This window comes from Dreissena polymorpha, chromosome 1 (assembly GCF_020536995.1).
Source record: "Dreissena polymorpha isolate Duluth1 chromosome 1, UMN_Dpol_1.0, whole genome shotgun sequence".
In the NCBI taxonomy this organism is placed as follows: Eukaryota; Metazoa; Mollusca; class Bivalvia; order Myida; family Dreissenidae; genus Dreissena; species Dreissena polymorpha.
In genome coordinates this window covers 43,010,019-43,028,680 of record NC_068355.1, presented here as the reverse complement: position 1 = coordinate 43,028,680, position 18,662 = coordinate 43,010,019, and the positions used below count along the sequence as shown (strand labels likewise).

Sequence of the window (18,662 nt, the reverse complement as noted above, 5' to 3'; positions counted from 1 at the left end):
TTTAACACCAATATCTAACGATTTCAAAAGCAATGCTAAATCATTTATAAATATATTAAACAGAATAGGGGACAAAATACACCCCTGTCTTAAACCACATTTTACTTCAAACCAATCTGTTCTATGCGAATTAACTCTAACACAGGAAGATACAGAATTATATATAGATTTGATTGCCTGTAGCATTTTTCCTGACACACCATTACTAAGTAATCTATTCCAAAGTTTTGTTCTATATATTGAATCATACGCCTTTCTAAAGTCATTTCATGCAGTAAATGTTGCTTATTTATGCTGTTTACGGGTTTCTATAATACTTGTTAGAGAAGATAAGTGATCAACAGTACTACGTTTTTTCCTGAAGCCATTCTGTTCATCTACTAAAATACTATTTCTTTCAATATAAGTGCTTAACCTATCATCAAGAATCCTACAGTAGACCTTGTAGATTGCAGACGCAAGGGCAATTCCTCGATATGACACCGGGTCTCTAGGATCTAGCGTAGGTGACTTGGGGATAGGATTGATGATACATTTACTCGAAACTGATGGTACAATCCCATTATCAAAACATAAATTGAACAACACATGTAAAAAGTAAATGGATGTATCATTAAAAAGTACTTCAGATGGTATCTCGTCCACCCCATAAGCTTTCCCACGTTTAGCTTTCCATATTGCTTTCTTAACTTCTGCAATACTTATATCATTATTAAAAGGATTATTACTTTCATTACCAAAATTGTATTATTGTTGTATCGTTAAAATTTGCCCAATGAAAGAGACAATAATCGGAATATGCAACAAATAATAAAAATAAGCGAGCTCGCATACGTGTTTATATGTTTGGAAAGTTTGTCAAAACAGGCTATTCACGGACGACTCTTTTCATCGTAACTTGATTTTCGCTAAAAAGACAATACCAATATAAAAAAAAAACCTTCAAGCGAAAAGTGTCGTCCCTGATTAGCCTGTGTGGATATTACAGGCTAAACGTTGATGACAATTTGATTATAACGCTGTTTGCCAAGGCCTTTTTTCTAGACGCTAGGCATAAATGGGTTAACCTCACATTTTTTTGCTTGTCATGGTTCAGTTGCTGTATTTTGTATTTCATTGTATAATTCTTCTTTTTAATAACAGACATATGATATTTGACCTCTTGAGAAACAATGGGTCATAAGTATGAGAAATCTTGTCATAGTTTTATTTATATAACATATTTCATGACCATATGTAAGGTGCTGTTCAGTTAAATTAATACGGACGGACAGACAGCAGAACGGATAAGCAGAGGAAGAAATTGACAGAGAGACCAAGGCAAACATATTGCCAATGTGTATACCAATATTCATAATCATGAATGTTATTAACGTTTTTAGTTATTTCAGTTTTACGGCCACACAGACGAACGATTGTACAGAAGAACAGATTGACAGACATACACATATAGGTAAATGTTTGTCCCAAGTTTCATGCTCACATCGTGAGAAGTACATTGTAGTTGACTCATTAAATGTGTAGTGCCCTGACCTTTGACCTATGGTGAAAAAAGAATGCTTTGCATGATCCTTACATTGTCCTTTGAAAGAGTGCCGTGTATTTATCATAAGTACGTTTTTTGAAAATCACAGGATTATATTTTTGAGACGGAATGGCGAACGGAAACACGGACGGACAGATAGGCATGACAGACCGATGGTTAACCTTTTGTCCTATCCGTTGAAGCCGGTCGGGGACGATTGCTAGCGAATTTGTAGTAATCGATATAAAATCATACAAGCAGGCGAAGAAAACAAGCTGAGTACCTGTAACACAGGTACGGAAAACGCCAGACGTTGCCGAGTCCGACGGCGTAACCAAGCATGGACAACAGGAAGTCGAAGCGACCGGTCCAGTTTCCGCGTTCCTCGTTTTCGTCCACTCCATACAGTTCCTGTCGACTGCCCGTCGTCTGCTGAGTATCTAATGTCGTCTGCAAAACCACAAGGGTGGTTAAAGTTCCCTTCATTTAATTATGATCGCCCCGTTGAAAGCCAAAATGTCTTATGAGAATACGTACAACGAAGGCTTATTAGCGTTTGTGCCTCCCGATGAAACATGTTGGTGGTAATGAAAGCATTTTTACAGTGAAAGCAAAACGCATTACTATATATTTATAGTTTATATTTATACACCGGCAGTACTTTTCTACATTCAGGCTTTAAAAAACAAACGTGTCGGACTTCCTCACCGCCATCTACCGATGTTTCTAAATTAAAGTGTGGAGTAAACCTCAACGTCCTCGATTTTTAACAAAAAGTAAGTGTATACTATTTTCTAATACAAACAACTAAAGTAGTATAAGCGTATTGACTTGCAATTGTTACTCTGTTCCTGGGGTGAAATCCTTAAACTTACAACACCCACTTTCATTTCTATACTTTTGCCTAATAATAGCAAACACATGTAGTGTTTGGTTGTCTACTATGGTCTCATGTGTGCAGTAGATTTGTTTCACTCCCAGAATACTTGTTAGATGGACTAAAGATTTGTGTAACGGAGGATAGTGCGAGAAGCACGCCGTACACTGCAACCCGGATTAGCGTCTCATGCGAAATACAAGTAAGTAGGTGGATGCGGGCAACAGTGTGTTACCCTTAGATTACGGATGCGCTATGGTCTCGTAAAAATTTAAAAATACGTTTAAGTGGGTAATATCGCAATACAATATATTGATGCATTTCAAATAGTTATGTGTCTGTGATTTCTGATTTGGCTAAATTTAGTGCACTTAGTAATCAGCAAAATGACCGTGAATAAAAATAGAGCTGTCCGCATGCTTCATTTAAGAGGAAGCAACACAAAATGGCTTAGAAGTATTATCAACAATGATTCCTTAAAAATGAACAATTTATTCAATAATTAGGCAGATATATTGAAACGACTTATTACCTTTGTTTGCCAATACAATTTCGACAAAATATAAATATTGCTTGCGAGTGTTTCCTTAATTTTTTTTTATATTTATCACACTCACGTTCATATCGACTCACCCTGGATGCAGCGGCCTCGAAGGCCAGGTTGGCATGGGGACCGCCGGGGCGTTCGTCCAGCGTCCCACTGATCTTGCTCACAGGCCCGGTCTCTGATCCGGTCGAGTTCACGGAGTACCTGTCCGCCATTGTGGAACGCCTATAAAATGTGTTATATTCTGGGTGTGTTGTACGATGAAGGCTGTTTGGTTAGCACAATGATCGGTACAAGGGAAATTACCTTGGCGACCCGGGTTCAATCCCTGTTCCCGGAAGAATGTGAGTTTAGTTTGTAATCACCATACCGGACAGGTGGGGTTACCTCCGGGTACTCCGGCCCACCCTCTACCCCACAACACAAGACCACACCAAAGTTAAAAAACCTTCAGTAATAACATAATGGATGCGATTTGAGGCTATAGGTCATCGAGTCGCGTTCTGAGAAAACAGGGCTTAATACATGTGCGTAAAGTGTCGTCCCAGATTAGCCTGTGCAGTCCACACAGTCTAATCAGGGACGACACTTTCCGCCTTAATTGGATTTTTGCTAAAAAGAAACTTCATTTAAACGAAAAATGTTATAAAAGTGTCGTCCCTGATTGGCCTGTTCGGACTGCACAGGCTTATCTGTGACGACACTTTAGGCACTAGCATTATGCCCAGTTTTCTCAAAACGCGACTCCATTATTCGACATATCTTTCGTGAGTCTAGTAAGACATAGTCCGGGTCGACACATGATGCAGACTAAGGCACGGGAGGGTCTCGTACAATTTGTATTACAAACAGACGTGTGAATATTCTTTGGATAATTTTAACCTGATATGAAAAACTAATGGTGTGTTGTTGTTTTGTTGTTGTTTTTTTAACAGAGATTTAAATCGAAATACAAAATAGGTATTTACTCCTCTTTACAAGCAAACGTTCTTAAAGACATTAATATATAAATAATTAATAGGTATTTGATTGTTCATTCAAGTTAATCTGACTGCAGTTCTGTGTTTTAAAAAATGCGACAGTATCCTTTGTGTGCCTTATTTCGATCAGGTGCATAAGTTCGATCAGTTTTTTATGACGTATTTCGAATACCAGCACTTACATCACGCGCCAGCCTTCCTGCGAAAACTCATAACAGAAGTCGTAATTCCGTCAACCTCTCGTAAAAATGCGGTCTAAACAGGTCTTTATGAATAACACAGCTTAAATTATGTCAATTATCGATACCTCATTTTTCATACATTTATCGCTCTTATATTCTTTAAATCACCATTAAATTCATAAAACATCCATCAACATACTCTTCTAAATTGCCAGGGACGCTGCAGTATTCAGGGGAGGTAAGACAATTCTCAGTAAAGGTCACATAACCCCAAACCGGAACTCCTGTTTTTAGGGTTACATGCAGTCAGTACTTATCCGATGTTTGACGGAAAGGGCCGAGAATGTGCGATTGACTATTTGATCCCAAAACGTTTTTCTGCACAAAATCCAATCTCTTGCACGACGGTTACATTACATTCACCTCTGTGTTGGGCTCAGAACGGACTTTTGTTATGAAAGCGTCTTATTCATGTCATGATCATTCCAAGCGTTCATCATTGAGGTTACAGTATACTAAACAATCTCTTGCACGACGGTTACATTACATTCACTGCTAAAAAGAAAACTATCTCATAACATGATATCTTATATCAGTCTTAATTCATTATTATAAAATTGATGTGGTTTTTTTATGTTTAGAAACCACCATACATAAATACGTCGAAGTAATGCCTCACGTCACTCAATAAAAACTATGTTCAATTGTTTACATTTGTGAAGTGCGTGGAATGATTCCATCTGTGTAAATGGGCAATAAAATAGTTCCAAAGAGTTGCATTAAAACTCACAAGTTTTTGACCGATTTATCGTTAATTTCAAAGTCATATTTCTTAATTTAATGCATGCGATCTTAAATATCCACTCAAATATACATGGAATGCGTTTGTTCGGTTTTATCTATTTGGTAGAAAAAATGGCGTGCTGAGCCTTATGCAGAGTTGTTTGTGAGAGCAAGGAACGACAACTCTGCGTGGAGATTGCACAAAATCGGTGTGCCTATTCTAAGGTAAATATTTTGAGTTAGCACACATAATGACATGCATTTTTTTTTAAAGATTATGCATTTATCTTTCCAATGATGTATGATGATATAGTGGGTATGCGCTTGATCATGGTAAAAAATGATATCGAACTTAAACTATTTTATATGTAATATAGAAGGAAATTAATTGCGCATGCGTAACCTAAATAAGCGCTTTGTTTACCCGGGGCTCATAAGAGGGCATTCATAAATTAGATCAGCGCATTACATTTTAAAATTATAGACGTATTTTTTTATTTTATTTTTAAGGGGGAAATTTTTGGTTCTGAAAGGGGAAAAAACCAGCCTAGTTTGGTGGGGGAAGACGCCGATATTCGGCGTCTGTTATATAAGGTAAAAAACTCCTGCGGGCAAAGTTAGTTGACAGTTCTGCTGATCGATGTGGTATCACTATCAACTGTGATTTGAGGTTATAAAGACGGTAAGTAGAAGTTTTGTATTTCAGATGATGTGAATTGATATATTTCAATATAGAGCAATACTTTATAGTGCCGATGTGTTAGCAGAAATCTAGTTGAAACAAGATTATAAGAAGACCACAGCCCTCTTCAAACACATGCATCAAATTATTTAATTGAGTCGTTTGTACTTCTTTGTAGACTTTTTTTACGTATAAAAGACACATGGCCAGTTGATATTTACCAAAGACATTGCAAATGCATGAAAAAAATTTGACAACATGTAAACCGAATTCTGCACAATTTTTAAAAGTACGGAAGCGTGTTTGTGTCAAAATTCGCGAATTTTGGGGAAAATATTATTTCTTAGTTTTTCGCATTTCATTCTATTCTTTGATTTATTATGTACATGAAATTGCTAAGTATTAAATATTTTCTATATTTACTCCATTTCAGGTCACGTGGATCAATGAAATACAGATTGCGGAAGAAATCAGTTACTCTTGTTTAATGTGGCTCGTTGCCAGCAAATATTAATACTAAGGTATGTTTACCCTCACATAACTGTAGAATGCAATCGGTAAACTTTTAAAATTGTTGCATATATTCTATAGAGAATAATGCAGTACAAAGGCAACAAGTTTATGGTGTATAATGAATGAACTATAATAAGGTTAATGTAAAGAAATGAAACACTTTTTTTCTAGGTTCAAACATCGACGGGGGAAGTTGAAAGAAGGCATTGGGGGCTGATCATTTGGGATTTTTTTAACAAAGGTAAGAGTGCGTTCAAATGCATAGAATGTTATTATTAAACTATTAAAATTTATGTTTACAACTCTAACACGAATTGGATGTTTAAATTTATTGTAAAAAATAACTTGTATTTACACTTTCTCTAAATTTGCAGGAATGTAAATCTGACGACTGACACAAGTCCCTTTAAAAAGCATTTCATTTACAGCGAAAACATTGAGATCTACATATAAGGGTATTACCATAGGTCAAATATGTAGCATAAAGTTATGTCATATTGTTCTAAAATTGAATCATAATGACGCCATGCAATTTGTAAGAACATTATGTTTCCCTAGGATTAAAACACTTATCACAATAAGGCATACACATAGTCCAATATTTAACACAGTTTTGAGAATATGGTAAGATCGCACAACTCGTTGATTGTCTCTAACTCCTGTATACAATTATTACTTTGATGTACAGATTTTAATTTTGAAGCAAATATATATACAGTTGTAGTTTCAAGTTAAAAAAACAACATTTCATTTGTTTGATATTCTTTGTTGCCTTTTGTGCAGACGCAGTAGTGTATAAAGTATGTGACAAGACCAGAAGTTCAAGTAGCTTTGGCCATCTTTCTCATTCAGCATGGTATGTTATATTAACTGAAAAGTCCATTTTAGGAATTATGTCATGTATTATAATAAGTAAAATGATAATTTAAAAATATAATTATACTGCTAGTCAGTGATATTTGGATTGGGTCTGTTCACAAGCGGTTATTAACAGTTTGCCACTCATGCCACCCAGCACGTACTTTATTATACTGAAATATGCTATTATATAATGAACATATTTTCCACGATCAAAAAGGACGCGGAAAATGAAACCAACACTGATTCAAATGCTGGGCGGCTGTATTGGAAGCAACACAAATCATTATTCAACGTTGTTCTACTTCTGTTACAGTTGTATGTATTGAAATTATATTAAACTTATATATATATATATATATATATATATATATATATATATATATATATATATATATATATATATATATATATATATATATATATATATATATATATATATATATATTCAATCAATTATTTGAGAATTTTTTTTTTTCGTTTTTAGTACTTTATTCACTTCATAATATATGCACATACCATCATTTTACACAGGGAAAAGTACATATATATATAAACATATGGAATACATGAAAATGAAAAAGGATGTGATGTTTTAAATAATGAAGGACACAAACGAATACAAGTAGAAAAGCATATGAAGTAGATATATTAACATATTTATCTTCTTTTTTCCCTTAAATTTAAGAAAACAGATTTAAATCACAAAATTATTCCATTTTTGAGTATGTTTTTCAGTTTTACCCTTCCAGCTTGCGATAATCTCTTCGATTTTTATTTTGTATTTAAAATATTCCAAAAATCTTTGAAAAATTGGTGGACATCGTTGATATTTGCATTTAAATATAAAATATTTTCCTAGTAATACAATAAAATTGATACAGTTTGAGCAGTTTCTATTGTTGATAAAAGTATTACAAAGTGAAATACATTCATAAGACAATTTGAAATCAGTACAAATGCTAAGTTGGGATTTTATATATGTCTCAATGTTGTTCCAAAAAATATGAACATTAGGACAATTCCAAAACAAATGCATATTAGTTTCAACAGACATTGAACATAAATCACAGAGACTAGATTCTACAATGCCATATTTAAACAGATTTTCGTTGTTGGGAACAATGTTCATCATATATTTATACTGGAACGTTCTTAAGGAGGAATCTATTGTGATTTGCATATAATTTGTGAATATTGATTCCCAATGTAACTGTTTATTAAAAAGCATTTCCCATTTGTGTTCTTGTTTGTTGTTTTTTATATGTGTATTCTCTATTAACAGTTCGTTTATAAATTTGCATATTTTTGTTGTCGGGGTGATTCTATTAATAAGGTAACTAGGTGGCACGTATGACCTTTCTTCATTGTTAATTTTTTCTTTCCAGCATTTTGGTATACAACCAACTAACGTGTGGTATTTTAAAAAATCAGAACGGGGCAAATCATATAATTCTTGAAGTTCTGTGAATGTATGAAAATGTTTGTTCCTGTAGTTAAAGATATGTTCTATTTGTGTAATACCTCGATCGAACCATGTTTTGTAAAACAATGTTTTATTCAATAGAAATATATTTGCATTGTTCCAGAGTATTTCTTTCCCTATGATTGTCTGTTTTTCTTTATAGTTCGCGCGGCACCATCCTTTTAAGCATTCAGTTAGAAATTTAGATTTCAATTCCAAAGAGTCTATATTTGATGATTTTAGGTTGCATTTAAAGATAAAGAGATTGCCATTATTTTCAAGCATGTCACTGTAAATTTTTGCCCATTTTGTTGTTGGTGGATATAACATCCTTTTCACCCAGCTTGATTTTAGCGCGTCTATAAAATTTTCGAGATCAATCATTTTGAGTCCTCCATTTTTGTAGTTTTGAACAATTTTGTTTCTCGCGATTTTATCTGGTTTATTATCCCACAAAAATGAAAACATTGAGTTCTTTATGTCTTTTATAATTTCATTGCCTGGATTATTTAAAACTGTTAAAGGATATATAAGTTTCGGAAAGGCGAATGTTTTTAAAACTGTAATTTTTCCCATTAAACTTAGTTTCCATTTTTGCCATTTTGCGAGACAATTTTTAAACTCTTTAATCTTTGGTTTGATGTTATACTCGGTCATTTCGTCCGTGTTATTCAAAAATGTTATACCTAACGTTTTTGCACTTTCCGATGTCCATGAAAAATTGTGTTTTTTACAGAAAATAATGTTTGAAAATTTCATACGTCCTATGCGCAGAACAGTGCATTTATTTTTATTTAATCTTAGGCCTGATATTTTTTAAAAATTGTCAAGGGTTGCAATAAGGGTCTCAAATGATAATCTTGATCCATCCAGAAGGAAGCATGCGTCATCTGCGAAGAGCGTTTGTTTAATTTCTGTATTTTTCACTCTTATACCGGAAATATTTTCATTTGTATTTATTTCATTTGCCAATAATTCTATACAAATTATAAATATGTAGGGAGACAGCGGGCAGCCTTGTCTAACACCTTTTTGTATGTTAAAGTATTCAGAAAAGTGACCATTGTTTGTTATGCATGACTTAGCGTCTTTGTAAAATAAATTAATCCAATTTATAATTGCGGAGTTGAAACCAAATTTAGCTAAACTATTCCTCATGAAAGCATGATCCAGACTGTCGAATGCCTTATTAAAATCTGAGAAAAAAATTAGCCCATTTTCATTGTAAATATTCACTTTTTCAATAGCTTCTGACAGGCATCTTACATTTTCTCCTATATACCTTCCTTTCACAAAGCCAGTTTGCTCTGTGCCTATAATGGTTGGGAGGTGTTTTTTTATTCTATTTGCAATTGCTTTTGATGCTATTTTGTAATCACAGTTAAGTAGTGATATTGGTCTCCAATTATTTAATGTTAATAGATCTTTGTCTCCTTTTGGAAGTAAAGTTATGATACTTTGTTTTTGAATTTCTGTTAAGTTGCCATTATCATAAGAATAATTTAGTGAATTTACTAGGTATTTCTTTATATCTCTCCAAAATATTTTATAGAAATCCGCAGTTATACCATCGGAACCCGGACTTTTGTTGTTTTTCATATCTTTTAAGGCTTCTGCACATTCGTATTCTGTAAGATGCTCTATATTATCCGGATTATTTATTCTATTTACATTGTTGTTAAAAAATTTCGAATGGCTGCTCTCCTCGATATTATTATCTTTTTTATACAATTTTTGATAAAAGTCTTTTATATGGTGTATGATTTTCTCAGGATTTTCTTCTATTTTGTTTTCGTCAATTTTTATTTGTTTTATCGTTTTCTTTTCAGAATGATATTTTTCCAGATTAGCGAAATATTTTGTATTTTTTTCGGCTCCCTCAATCCATTCAGCTTTACTCCTTAACATATAACCTTTTATTTTAGTATTATTAAATTCATGTAATAATTGTTTTGCATTATTTAATTGTTCTAAAAGTAAATTATCGTTTGAATTTGATAATAACTTATTTTCAATGTTTATAATATGTTGAAGTAGCTCATTTTCTTGTTTATTTTTAATTTTATTTTTATGGCTTGAATATTTGATGGTTTCATCCCTTATTCTTCCTTTAATTAATTCCCATAAGGTGTTCGGGTTAGCTTCTTGATTAAACTCAACAACTAAATTTATTTCATTTTTAATTTTTGACTGATATTCAGTGTCTAGTAATAACGAATTGTTTAATTTAAAATACCCGGGTCCTCTTTCTTGCTTGTTGGTATTTAATATCATTTTAACAATAGAATGATCGGAGCGATAACCTGGGTGTATTTGGCAGTCCGACACGGCATTTAAAATGTTGTTTGAGATTAAGAAATAATCTAGTCTGCAAAAAATTGGTGGGTGCGTGTTGGAATGCCATGTATAAACCTTTGCAGTTGGGTTTTTTGTTCTGAATATATCACTGAGATCGTAATTTTCTATGATATTATTTATTTTATTTGATGTTTTATGGTTAGAATTGTCCCTTCCATTTAATTTGTCGAAGTTATAGTCTAAAACGGCATTAAAGTCACCTCCAATTATTAATGTTTCGTCTTCGTAGTCTTTAATAGTATTCTCTAATGTGTTATAGAAATTGACGTCATCATTATTTGGTGCATATAGATTAATCAAAATTACGTTGCTATCTGATATATGTAGTTTTTTAAGTTGCATTCTTCCAACTATGATTTCTTTATATTCAATAATGTCACAATTGCATGATTTATTAATAAGAATTCCTACGCCATTGCTATTGGAGCTTCCGCCACTTAAAAAATATTGCCCTGTCCAAGAAGCTCCCCAATTTGTATTATCATTCTGAGCATTATAGTGAATTTCTTGTAATAAAACAACAGAAAATGCCTTTTGATTTAGCCAGCTTAATACTTCATCACGCTTATTCTTAGTCCCTAAACCCTTGACATTAAATGTAACAATTTGTATATTAAGTAGAATATATTGGATTTATCGCATTGCACTGAGTTCTGCTTAGAATATGTCTTCTTATATTTTTTGACTGCTTTAAAATATGTAACGTTATATTGTATTGTATGTTTGTGTCATGTGAAGTTTTATTACGAAGTTTTCTTATTTTTTTATTTATCTTTTAATTTGGAGTTGGAAATACTTGTGTTCTGCTATATGATGCATGTTTAACGTTTATTACCTTTTAATATTCAATATCTTTTGCGTTTTGTGCATGTAAGCGGGTGTGTGAATGCGTGTGCGTGTGTGTGCGTGTTTATGCGGCGTGTGTGCGGCGTGTGTGCATGTGTGTTGGGCAGATCGCATCAAAATAATATTGTACGTCTTACAGATGGATTCAATTTTACAGCATAAACAATTTTACAAAATACATCGTAACTAAGCTGTGCGCTTTGTAGAACTATCTAAACATGTAAATACAATTTTGTAACATACATACTTTTGCAACATACATCTTAATTGAGCTTTCCACTATAGAGATTCCCCGTTGCCTTGAAAGGTATTTAATATGGTATTTATCATGGCAAATGACGAATAAGTATTTTATCGCAAATAGCGAGGCTGTGGTACAAAATAACATATTATGAACAAAAACAAAACAAACTATTAAAGCACATTTGTTCCATACAACCTTGCGCAGTTATACAAAATACATGTGTTCGTATATAATAAGTATGGAAGTGGGTACAACCACGTATCTTGTTTGCAGTTACAGTCCACGGGCTCGCTATTTACATTTGAAGAAGGTAAGTAGTTCAACTAATAAATTTAATCGTACGTATTGCAATTTCATTTCGTTATCTAGGTATAATGAACTTTGGCAGGCAGCCAGTAATCTCATGTTGTAATATACATGAACGACAGCTTTACAAAAGATTAACAAGCATATGTATGTGCAAGAAACAAACAGCAGTTTGGTTATATACACACAAAAAACGATTATGCAAAACGATTCACAAGCATATGCATGTACAGTAACGACACACAGTAGTTTTAGTAATATGCATGAAAGACATCTATACAACAAGATTAACACACCTATGTCCGTACAAAAACACCCCGCAGTTTAACAATAAACTATCATTAGCAATTGCAAGACGTTTACATATTATACATTTGTTTAATTTTATTTGTACGTAAAAAATGCCAATTTTCCAACGAAAAATGTTAAAGATGATTTATTTTTATTTAATACACTATTATAGTAGTAAACAGTTTTACTTTAATATCTTTCGCGACTAGGGTATACTACTAAATGTTTTTGCAAGTTAGCAATATCTAATAAATACGACGACAGCCCGTGTGTAGAAGCTTAAATTGTCGAAAGCAAAAGTATCAAGCTCTCATTAGGCTTTCGGTACGTTTAAAACATATTATGGAGTCATATTACTCCATTGTTGTTTTAATTGAGTCTTTTGTATAAATTATTATTTTACTTTTAAATTTATTTTCCACAAGTTTTTTGATGATTTCATGTTAAGCATTATCTTATAAATTCCACTACAGCCCGTGTGTAGAGGCTTAAATTGTCGAAAGCAAAAATATCAAGCTTCTCACTAGGCTTTTGATAATTTTAAAAACATATTATGGAGTCATACTACTTCACTATTGTTTTAATTGAGCATTTTTGTATAAATTATTATTTTACTTTTACATATGTTTTAAAACTTATTTTTGACATTCATACAATAAACATTGAAGTGTTTTTAATGTTATAATATTTCAATAGATATTTAAGTAGCGCACGGATTAATTTAATCCGCTTTACAATTTCTTGCTTATTGTATGGTTAGTCCAAGCACAATAACGGTTTACATTTTATACAGATCGGTATTTATTTGTGATTGGTAAAGAATGTTGCACGAGCATTTTGTGAATGTATAACGCACATGGCTAATCACGAGCAAACACTATATTTGTGTATGTATACTGTTAAAAAAAGGAGTATAATCCTTTTTCTTACTGTCTGCGGTTTGGCCATGGCAAGTCTAGCCATTCCTGGTATTCGTCCTGTTTCACACTGCGTACATGTCCCATTTGGTCCCGGTATTTGATTATCCCATTGCTGGTCCAGGCGTCTTTCACCTCGTCCATCATTTTCTTTTTGACACACATTAAGACTTGCAGATTTATTTTCGTCAGGTCTTCGTTCACGTAAACGTTCGAATTTTTCAGCAGTTTTCTGTTTCGTATAATTTTGTCTTTTGTAAATCTGGAGACAAACTTAAAAATGATGTCGCGATTTTTGCTTTCTCTATTTGGTATTCTATGCACGATATCAAAGTCATTCATTGAGATCTCTGCTATTTTTTTCTCTTTGAAAAAATTTATTACTTTTGTCGCTGTTTCTGTTGCTGGTTCATTTGGGTCTGGATCTGGTATTCCTTTGATCTTTATATTGTTGCGTCTGCTATATTGTTCAGCATCATTTTCACCCTGTTTTCTCATTTCTTCTTCTCTTATTGCTTTCCGAACAATTAAGTCGCTTTCCTGTTTTATGTCTGTAATGCTCTTTTCCAATGTTTCTAATCGAGTTCTAAGCTTGTCATTTTCCATATCTCTTTCGAAAAGTTTACCTTCTAAAACTTCTATTCTGTTTACCATTGACTTTAAAAGCTCTTCTTTCATTTCTAATAAGAGGTCTTTGATTGTTTCTCTAATTGTACCGTCACCTTTTTTAATTGTACCTTCTAGCCTGCTATCCATTTTCTTCATCGCGGATTCTACTCGTTCTAGTTTGCTATTCATTTGTTTCATCTGTTTTATGACTTCAGTCAGTTCATCATCAACTACTTTTGGTTCCATATCGATTTCATTAATCGGATCATCGTTGTTCTTTGATTTCTTCTTCTGTTGTTTTCTATTGCTTTTATTGGGCGTCGCTTGTTCTGACATGCTATTTTCTTGTTCACTTGTACTTGACAGTGCTTCGCTTCTTTTTCTTCTTTTACTTTCTTTTTCACTGTCTTGTTCTTGTTTACCCTTTGTTATCGTCTTTGAAATATTCCTGTCACTATTCATGTTTGTTGCCTTATTGTTTTCGCACAGTATAGTTTTTGACATACACGTCGAGGAATGTATTTATTAAACGCAGTGTTCTCTACTAATTCTATGTTTTATATCAAGCATCATTTAGCATCATCTATTATAAAGTCACAGCATACCTTTTAGTCATAAAGTATTTCCAACATCCACTTTATTTTATCACTTTATTTCATTTTTTTTTTTTTTTTCCAGTGAAAAAGTATTCCAACCTTCACCTTATTTGAGCATTTTTGTTGAAGGACAAGGTATGATGGATGACCAGGCGAAAAGCAAAAGAAAAGGGGTGTATTAATCAGATATTAGGCGAGAAAATCAGACAAAGAAAGTATGGGATGTCAAGAAAACGAAGAATGTCCTTGGAACAGAGTAATGCAACATGCTTCCGTTCATACATTCATACACAGGTTGTAATACAACTTCTATGATATATGGTATCAGCAAAGAAACCGTACTGAAGTTTTTCAGAACCAGTCCCAAATTCAGACAGATCATTGAGATATTTTATGACGAAGAATTAGACGTTAACGAGATAACAACTCGTAGTGAAGAGGCAATTATTCTTCTAAACAACGGTGATCCTTTAGAAGGGCTCGATATCCTGAGATTTCGTAAGTTTACCCAGAAGGTTTGCACAAGTAAAACATCCGTCCAAGTGGATACATTACCACCGACCACGGCTGCTTTTCGGTTTCACTCACTGCGCACATACCTACAGACACAGATATAGCGAGGAAACAAAACACTGGATGCAGTAGATTGGGGCTGGGAGATATCCGACAACAAATTAATGCAAGTAAGGACACATCTGCCTGCTCCTGAACCTCTTCTCACAGTCATACGCTATAATTGCCAACAAAGTTGTGACTCAACACGATGTACGTTTAGGAAACATGGACTTGATTGTTCACAAGGCTGTGGGAACTGTCGAGGAATGATCAATGATGATCATGACATTGTGTCTGAAACCTGAACGTATTATATATACGACCTGTATAAAGAGATAAACAATTGTATAAGGATTCAATGCATTTATGATAATATTTGAAAGAGTTCAGGTATTTCAGTAATTGTACACATCATTTATTGGCATGTTTTCGTAATGAATATCATTCGCACGTTATAATTAGTGCAATATGTATATAAGTACAGAGGTATATTTTTAAATTATTATATTAAGTCGTAAGTAAGCAGTATGTTTTATGTGCGCGTATATGTTTATTGTCTAAAATTAGACAATGCCAGATTTTCCAATGAGTTTCTTTGATTGTGGATGTTTATTTTCTTTAATACGTATCAAAATAGAGTATCTGTGAAAAATGGTTTTTCGACACAAATGACAAAACTATATGTTATGTTATAGTCCTATCGTATTTTTTGACGAAACAATTTCTTTACACTCGTATTAATTTCATGTACATGTAGATGCTATTGTAAGTGATGTTTCTCATAAATATGTATCAAGTTCTCTCGTGATTGACAGAACTGAAGCCAAAAATATAATTTTGTTAAGAGAGAACAATTGCTCGCTTAAAAATTTTAAAATGTATTCAAACCAATTATTACAATACTATATCATATGTTTTCGCGACCCTACACATCGTTTTACTCTTACATGTTATTATTATATCCAATCAGTATATGCTCTCTAATTCCATATTGAACACATTGAAAATATAGGCTTGGCATTAATATGGTTTTCACCAATTTGTGTACAGTTAGTTTTATATGTATTTCATATAAAATGGGTGAAGTATATATTGTCTTCACATTATAATAACCATAAATATATTAAAAGGAATTAAAGTTAAATAATTAGTTTCTTATTTTTACTTAAATGAGATATCCCTGGGCTGCATAAATGTTTCTGGTTGCAATAAATGATCTTCTTATGAGAATGATCTTGAGAATACAATGGACACTGTTGAAAAGAAGTGGGTGGGATAAATAGACCCAAAACATACGATAACTATGATCAAAATAAGAAAGAAGTAGACTTAAGGATCATCACCAGCATCTTGATATATGTGTATGTCGTGTATGCTTTAAAACAATGAAAACTAATGCTTAATGGCCGGATGCATTTTATATATGCAATTTTTGTATATTTCCACTGGTTTCAGCTGAAGTTCAATGCATGTTGTTTCTTTACAAATTTGAGCACTTTCCGCCAAAGATAAATAATTTAAAACCTTTTCATGAGATTCCCCATATATTAAAATACTTAAAAACAAACAAATCAATTCTTTTGCATTTTTTCTACCTTTGGCCATTTTAAGGCTAGAATGACTGGAGTAAAATTAAGACGTTTATTGTTAAATTTAAGCAATATACTGCAGCGCAATTTCCACGAAAAACTGGCTTTTAGAAGGGGTGAGACATTCCTATGTCCACATTGTGTTTAGGAAAAATTTCGTATTATAATGTAAATATGTTTGGTAATTTTACAAATGTGTGTTTATGAGTGTTTAATGTTCTTTTCTGTTACCTTCTTAATTGTTAGTTGTTGTTAATTTTAATAAATATTTAAGACACATATTACAATTATATTCAAAATAAATGAATAACCTTTCTTTTCTAAAAAACAACAACATAAGAATGCCTCGCTCCTAGCTTAAGTATTCGTGTGAGTAATAACTATTTATCTACCCCATGTGAGCCCCCATTTGTGACGTCATGAAGACAGCTGGTCGAACTTAGGAGTGCTTCTCAGTGACGTATATCATGTAGGGTAATAGATAGTTTTTAACCGTTTACGACCGTTTTGTTTGTTTATATTTCATTTTTTGGCAGATTTGGATTCAGTTTTGAATACCTTGTCTAAATACCGTAGCAAGTTTTCAGTAATCGTTGTTGATGTCGAGCATGCGCAGAGACAAAGTTTAACGTGATCGAAATTAGGCACACAGAGCATGTTTAATTAATACGACTTCCTTCCAATTTAACATTCGTATGGACTCGCTCCGAATATACCGGTAATGATGTCGACAATGTCCGTATTGACACTGACCCTGGTTCAGACGACATTGCTTGAGGCAGACAACAAATGTACGTTTGAGGACGGATGTACATTCAGATCTTTATTTCAGATCTGAGGCATTCATTTCATGTTCGTTTGAGGAAATGAGACATTTAACTACTAAGATTAGTGTGTGTTAAACATAGCGTGTATGAGCGCGTAGCTTTATATCGAAACTCGTAATTTCATTGTTTTTCAACATTAAATTTCAATTTGAATTGTTATAAATCATGAACTAAAAAACATATAAAAACACTTAAAACTTAAACTACAGTACAGTCGAATAATTTCGTACAGCGCTAAATAATTAAACTTCCTTTTTGTTCAAAGCAAAATACAAAAGCCTAATGGGATTTTTTGTTAAAACAAAACGAAAACTGTATGTTTATCTAATATTTAAAGCAACATCAAACAGTTTACCTATCACACCATACCTGTACAAACGATGTAGTAATAAAAACTGTGTTAATCCTGTGAAATAACTTCCATCACACAATTTGAAATGTATGCCATCGTAATGATTGGATAAACAATTTCCTAATTTAAAGCAATATTTTGGGTATGCAGTTTAACATATAAAAGGTCAATGCTCGCGTAAACTTAACCATTAGAGCTCAGTGGAGCATAACGCTATCTTAAAGGGACTTGTTAACAGATTGGCAAACTGACGATTTTAAAAAACAATTGTCATCTATTCAAAAAGAATGTATATATTATGTTTTAACAAGTGAACTAGCATTCCTGACGAAGACAAAAGTTGAAATAATTGGTTCATTAATTGCTAATCATCATCCGAAATCATAAGAATAATAAAGCTTTGGACCGCCCTGTCCTCGATTAGTTGGGAAATAGTTTTAGTGGTAAAAAATGTTTATAAATAGATAATAAATAATAAAATCTAAGCGGTGCAGTAGTAGCTTTTAAGCTTTTGCCTCCAGAAGTCCTTGGTTCGAATCCCGAGGCCTGCAATTTTGTGTATTCAGCTTTTTTGCTATTTGTTAATACTATTTTTTATAGATCTGTCAGTAAACACATCTATTGACTTTTTTTTTAAATACGCAAATCTGTGAAGAAGTATCTTTAACTGTGACACACTATGCGGATGTTCAGGAGAAGGTAAATTGTAGATCGATATCAAACGGTGTCAGATACAACAACCGTGCACTTGAGTAAAGGA

At 33.0% G+C, this 18,662-nt stretch overlaps 1 protein-coding gene across 2 annotated transcripts in view; it reads right to left on the bottom strand.

Annotated features, from left to right (window-relative positions):
- LOC127878369 (sodium-dependent proline transporter-like) overlaps positions 1-18,099 on the bottom strand; it is a 40,711-nt gene extending 22,612 nt beyond the window's left edge. For both annotated transcript variants that reach the window (XM_052424897.1, XM_052424905.1), the window contains exons 1-3: positions 17,920-18,099; positions 3,036-3,174; positions 1,809-1,975 (exon numbers count right to left, since the gene is read on the bottom strand). In XM_052424897.1, the coding sequence (XP_052280857.1) occupies positions 1,809-1,975; positions 3,036-3,164 (296 nt within the window). In that variant the 5' untranslated portion in view covers positions 3,165-3,174; positions 17,920-18,099. The remainder of the gene's footprint in view (positions 1-1,808; positions 1,976-3,035; positions 3,175-17,919) is intronic.
- Between the last annotated feature and the right edge of the window lie 563 nt (positions 18,100-18,662).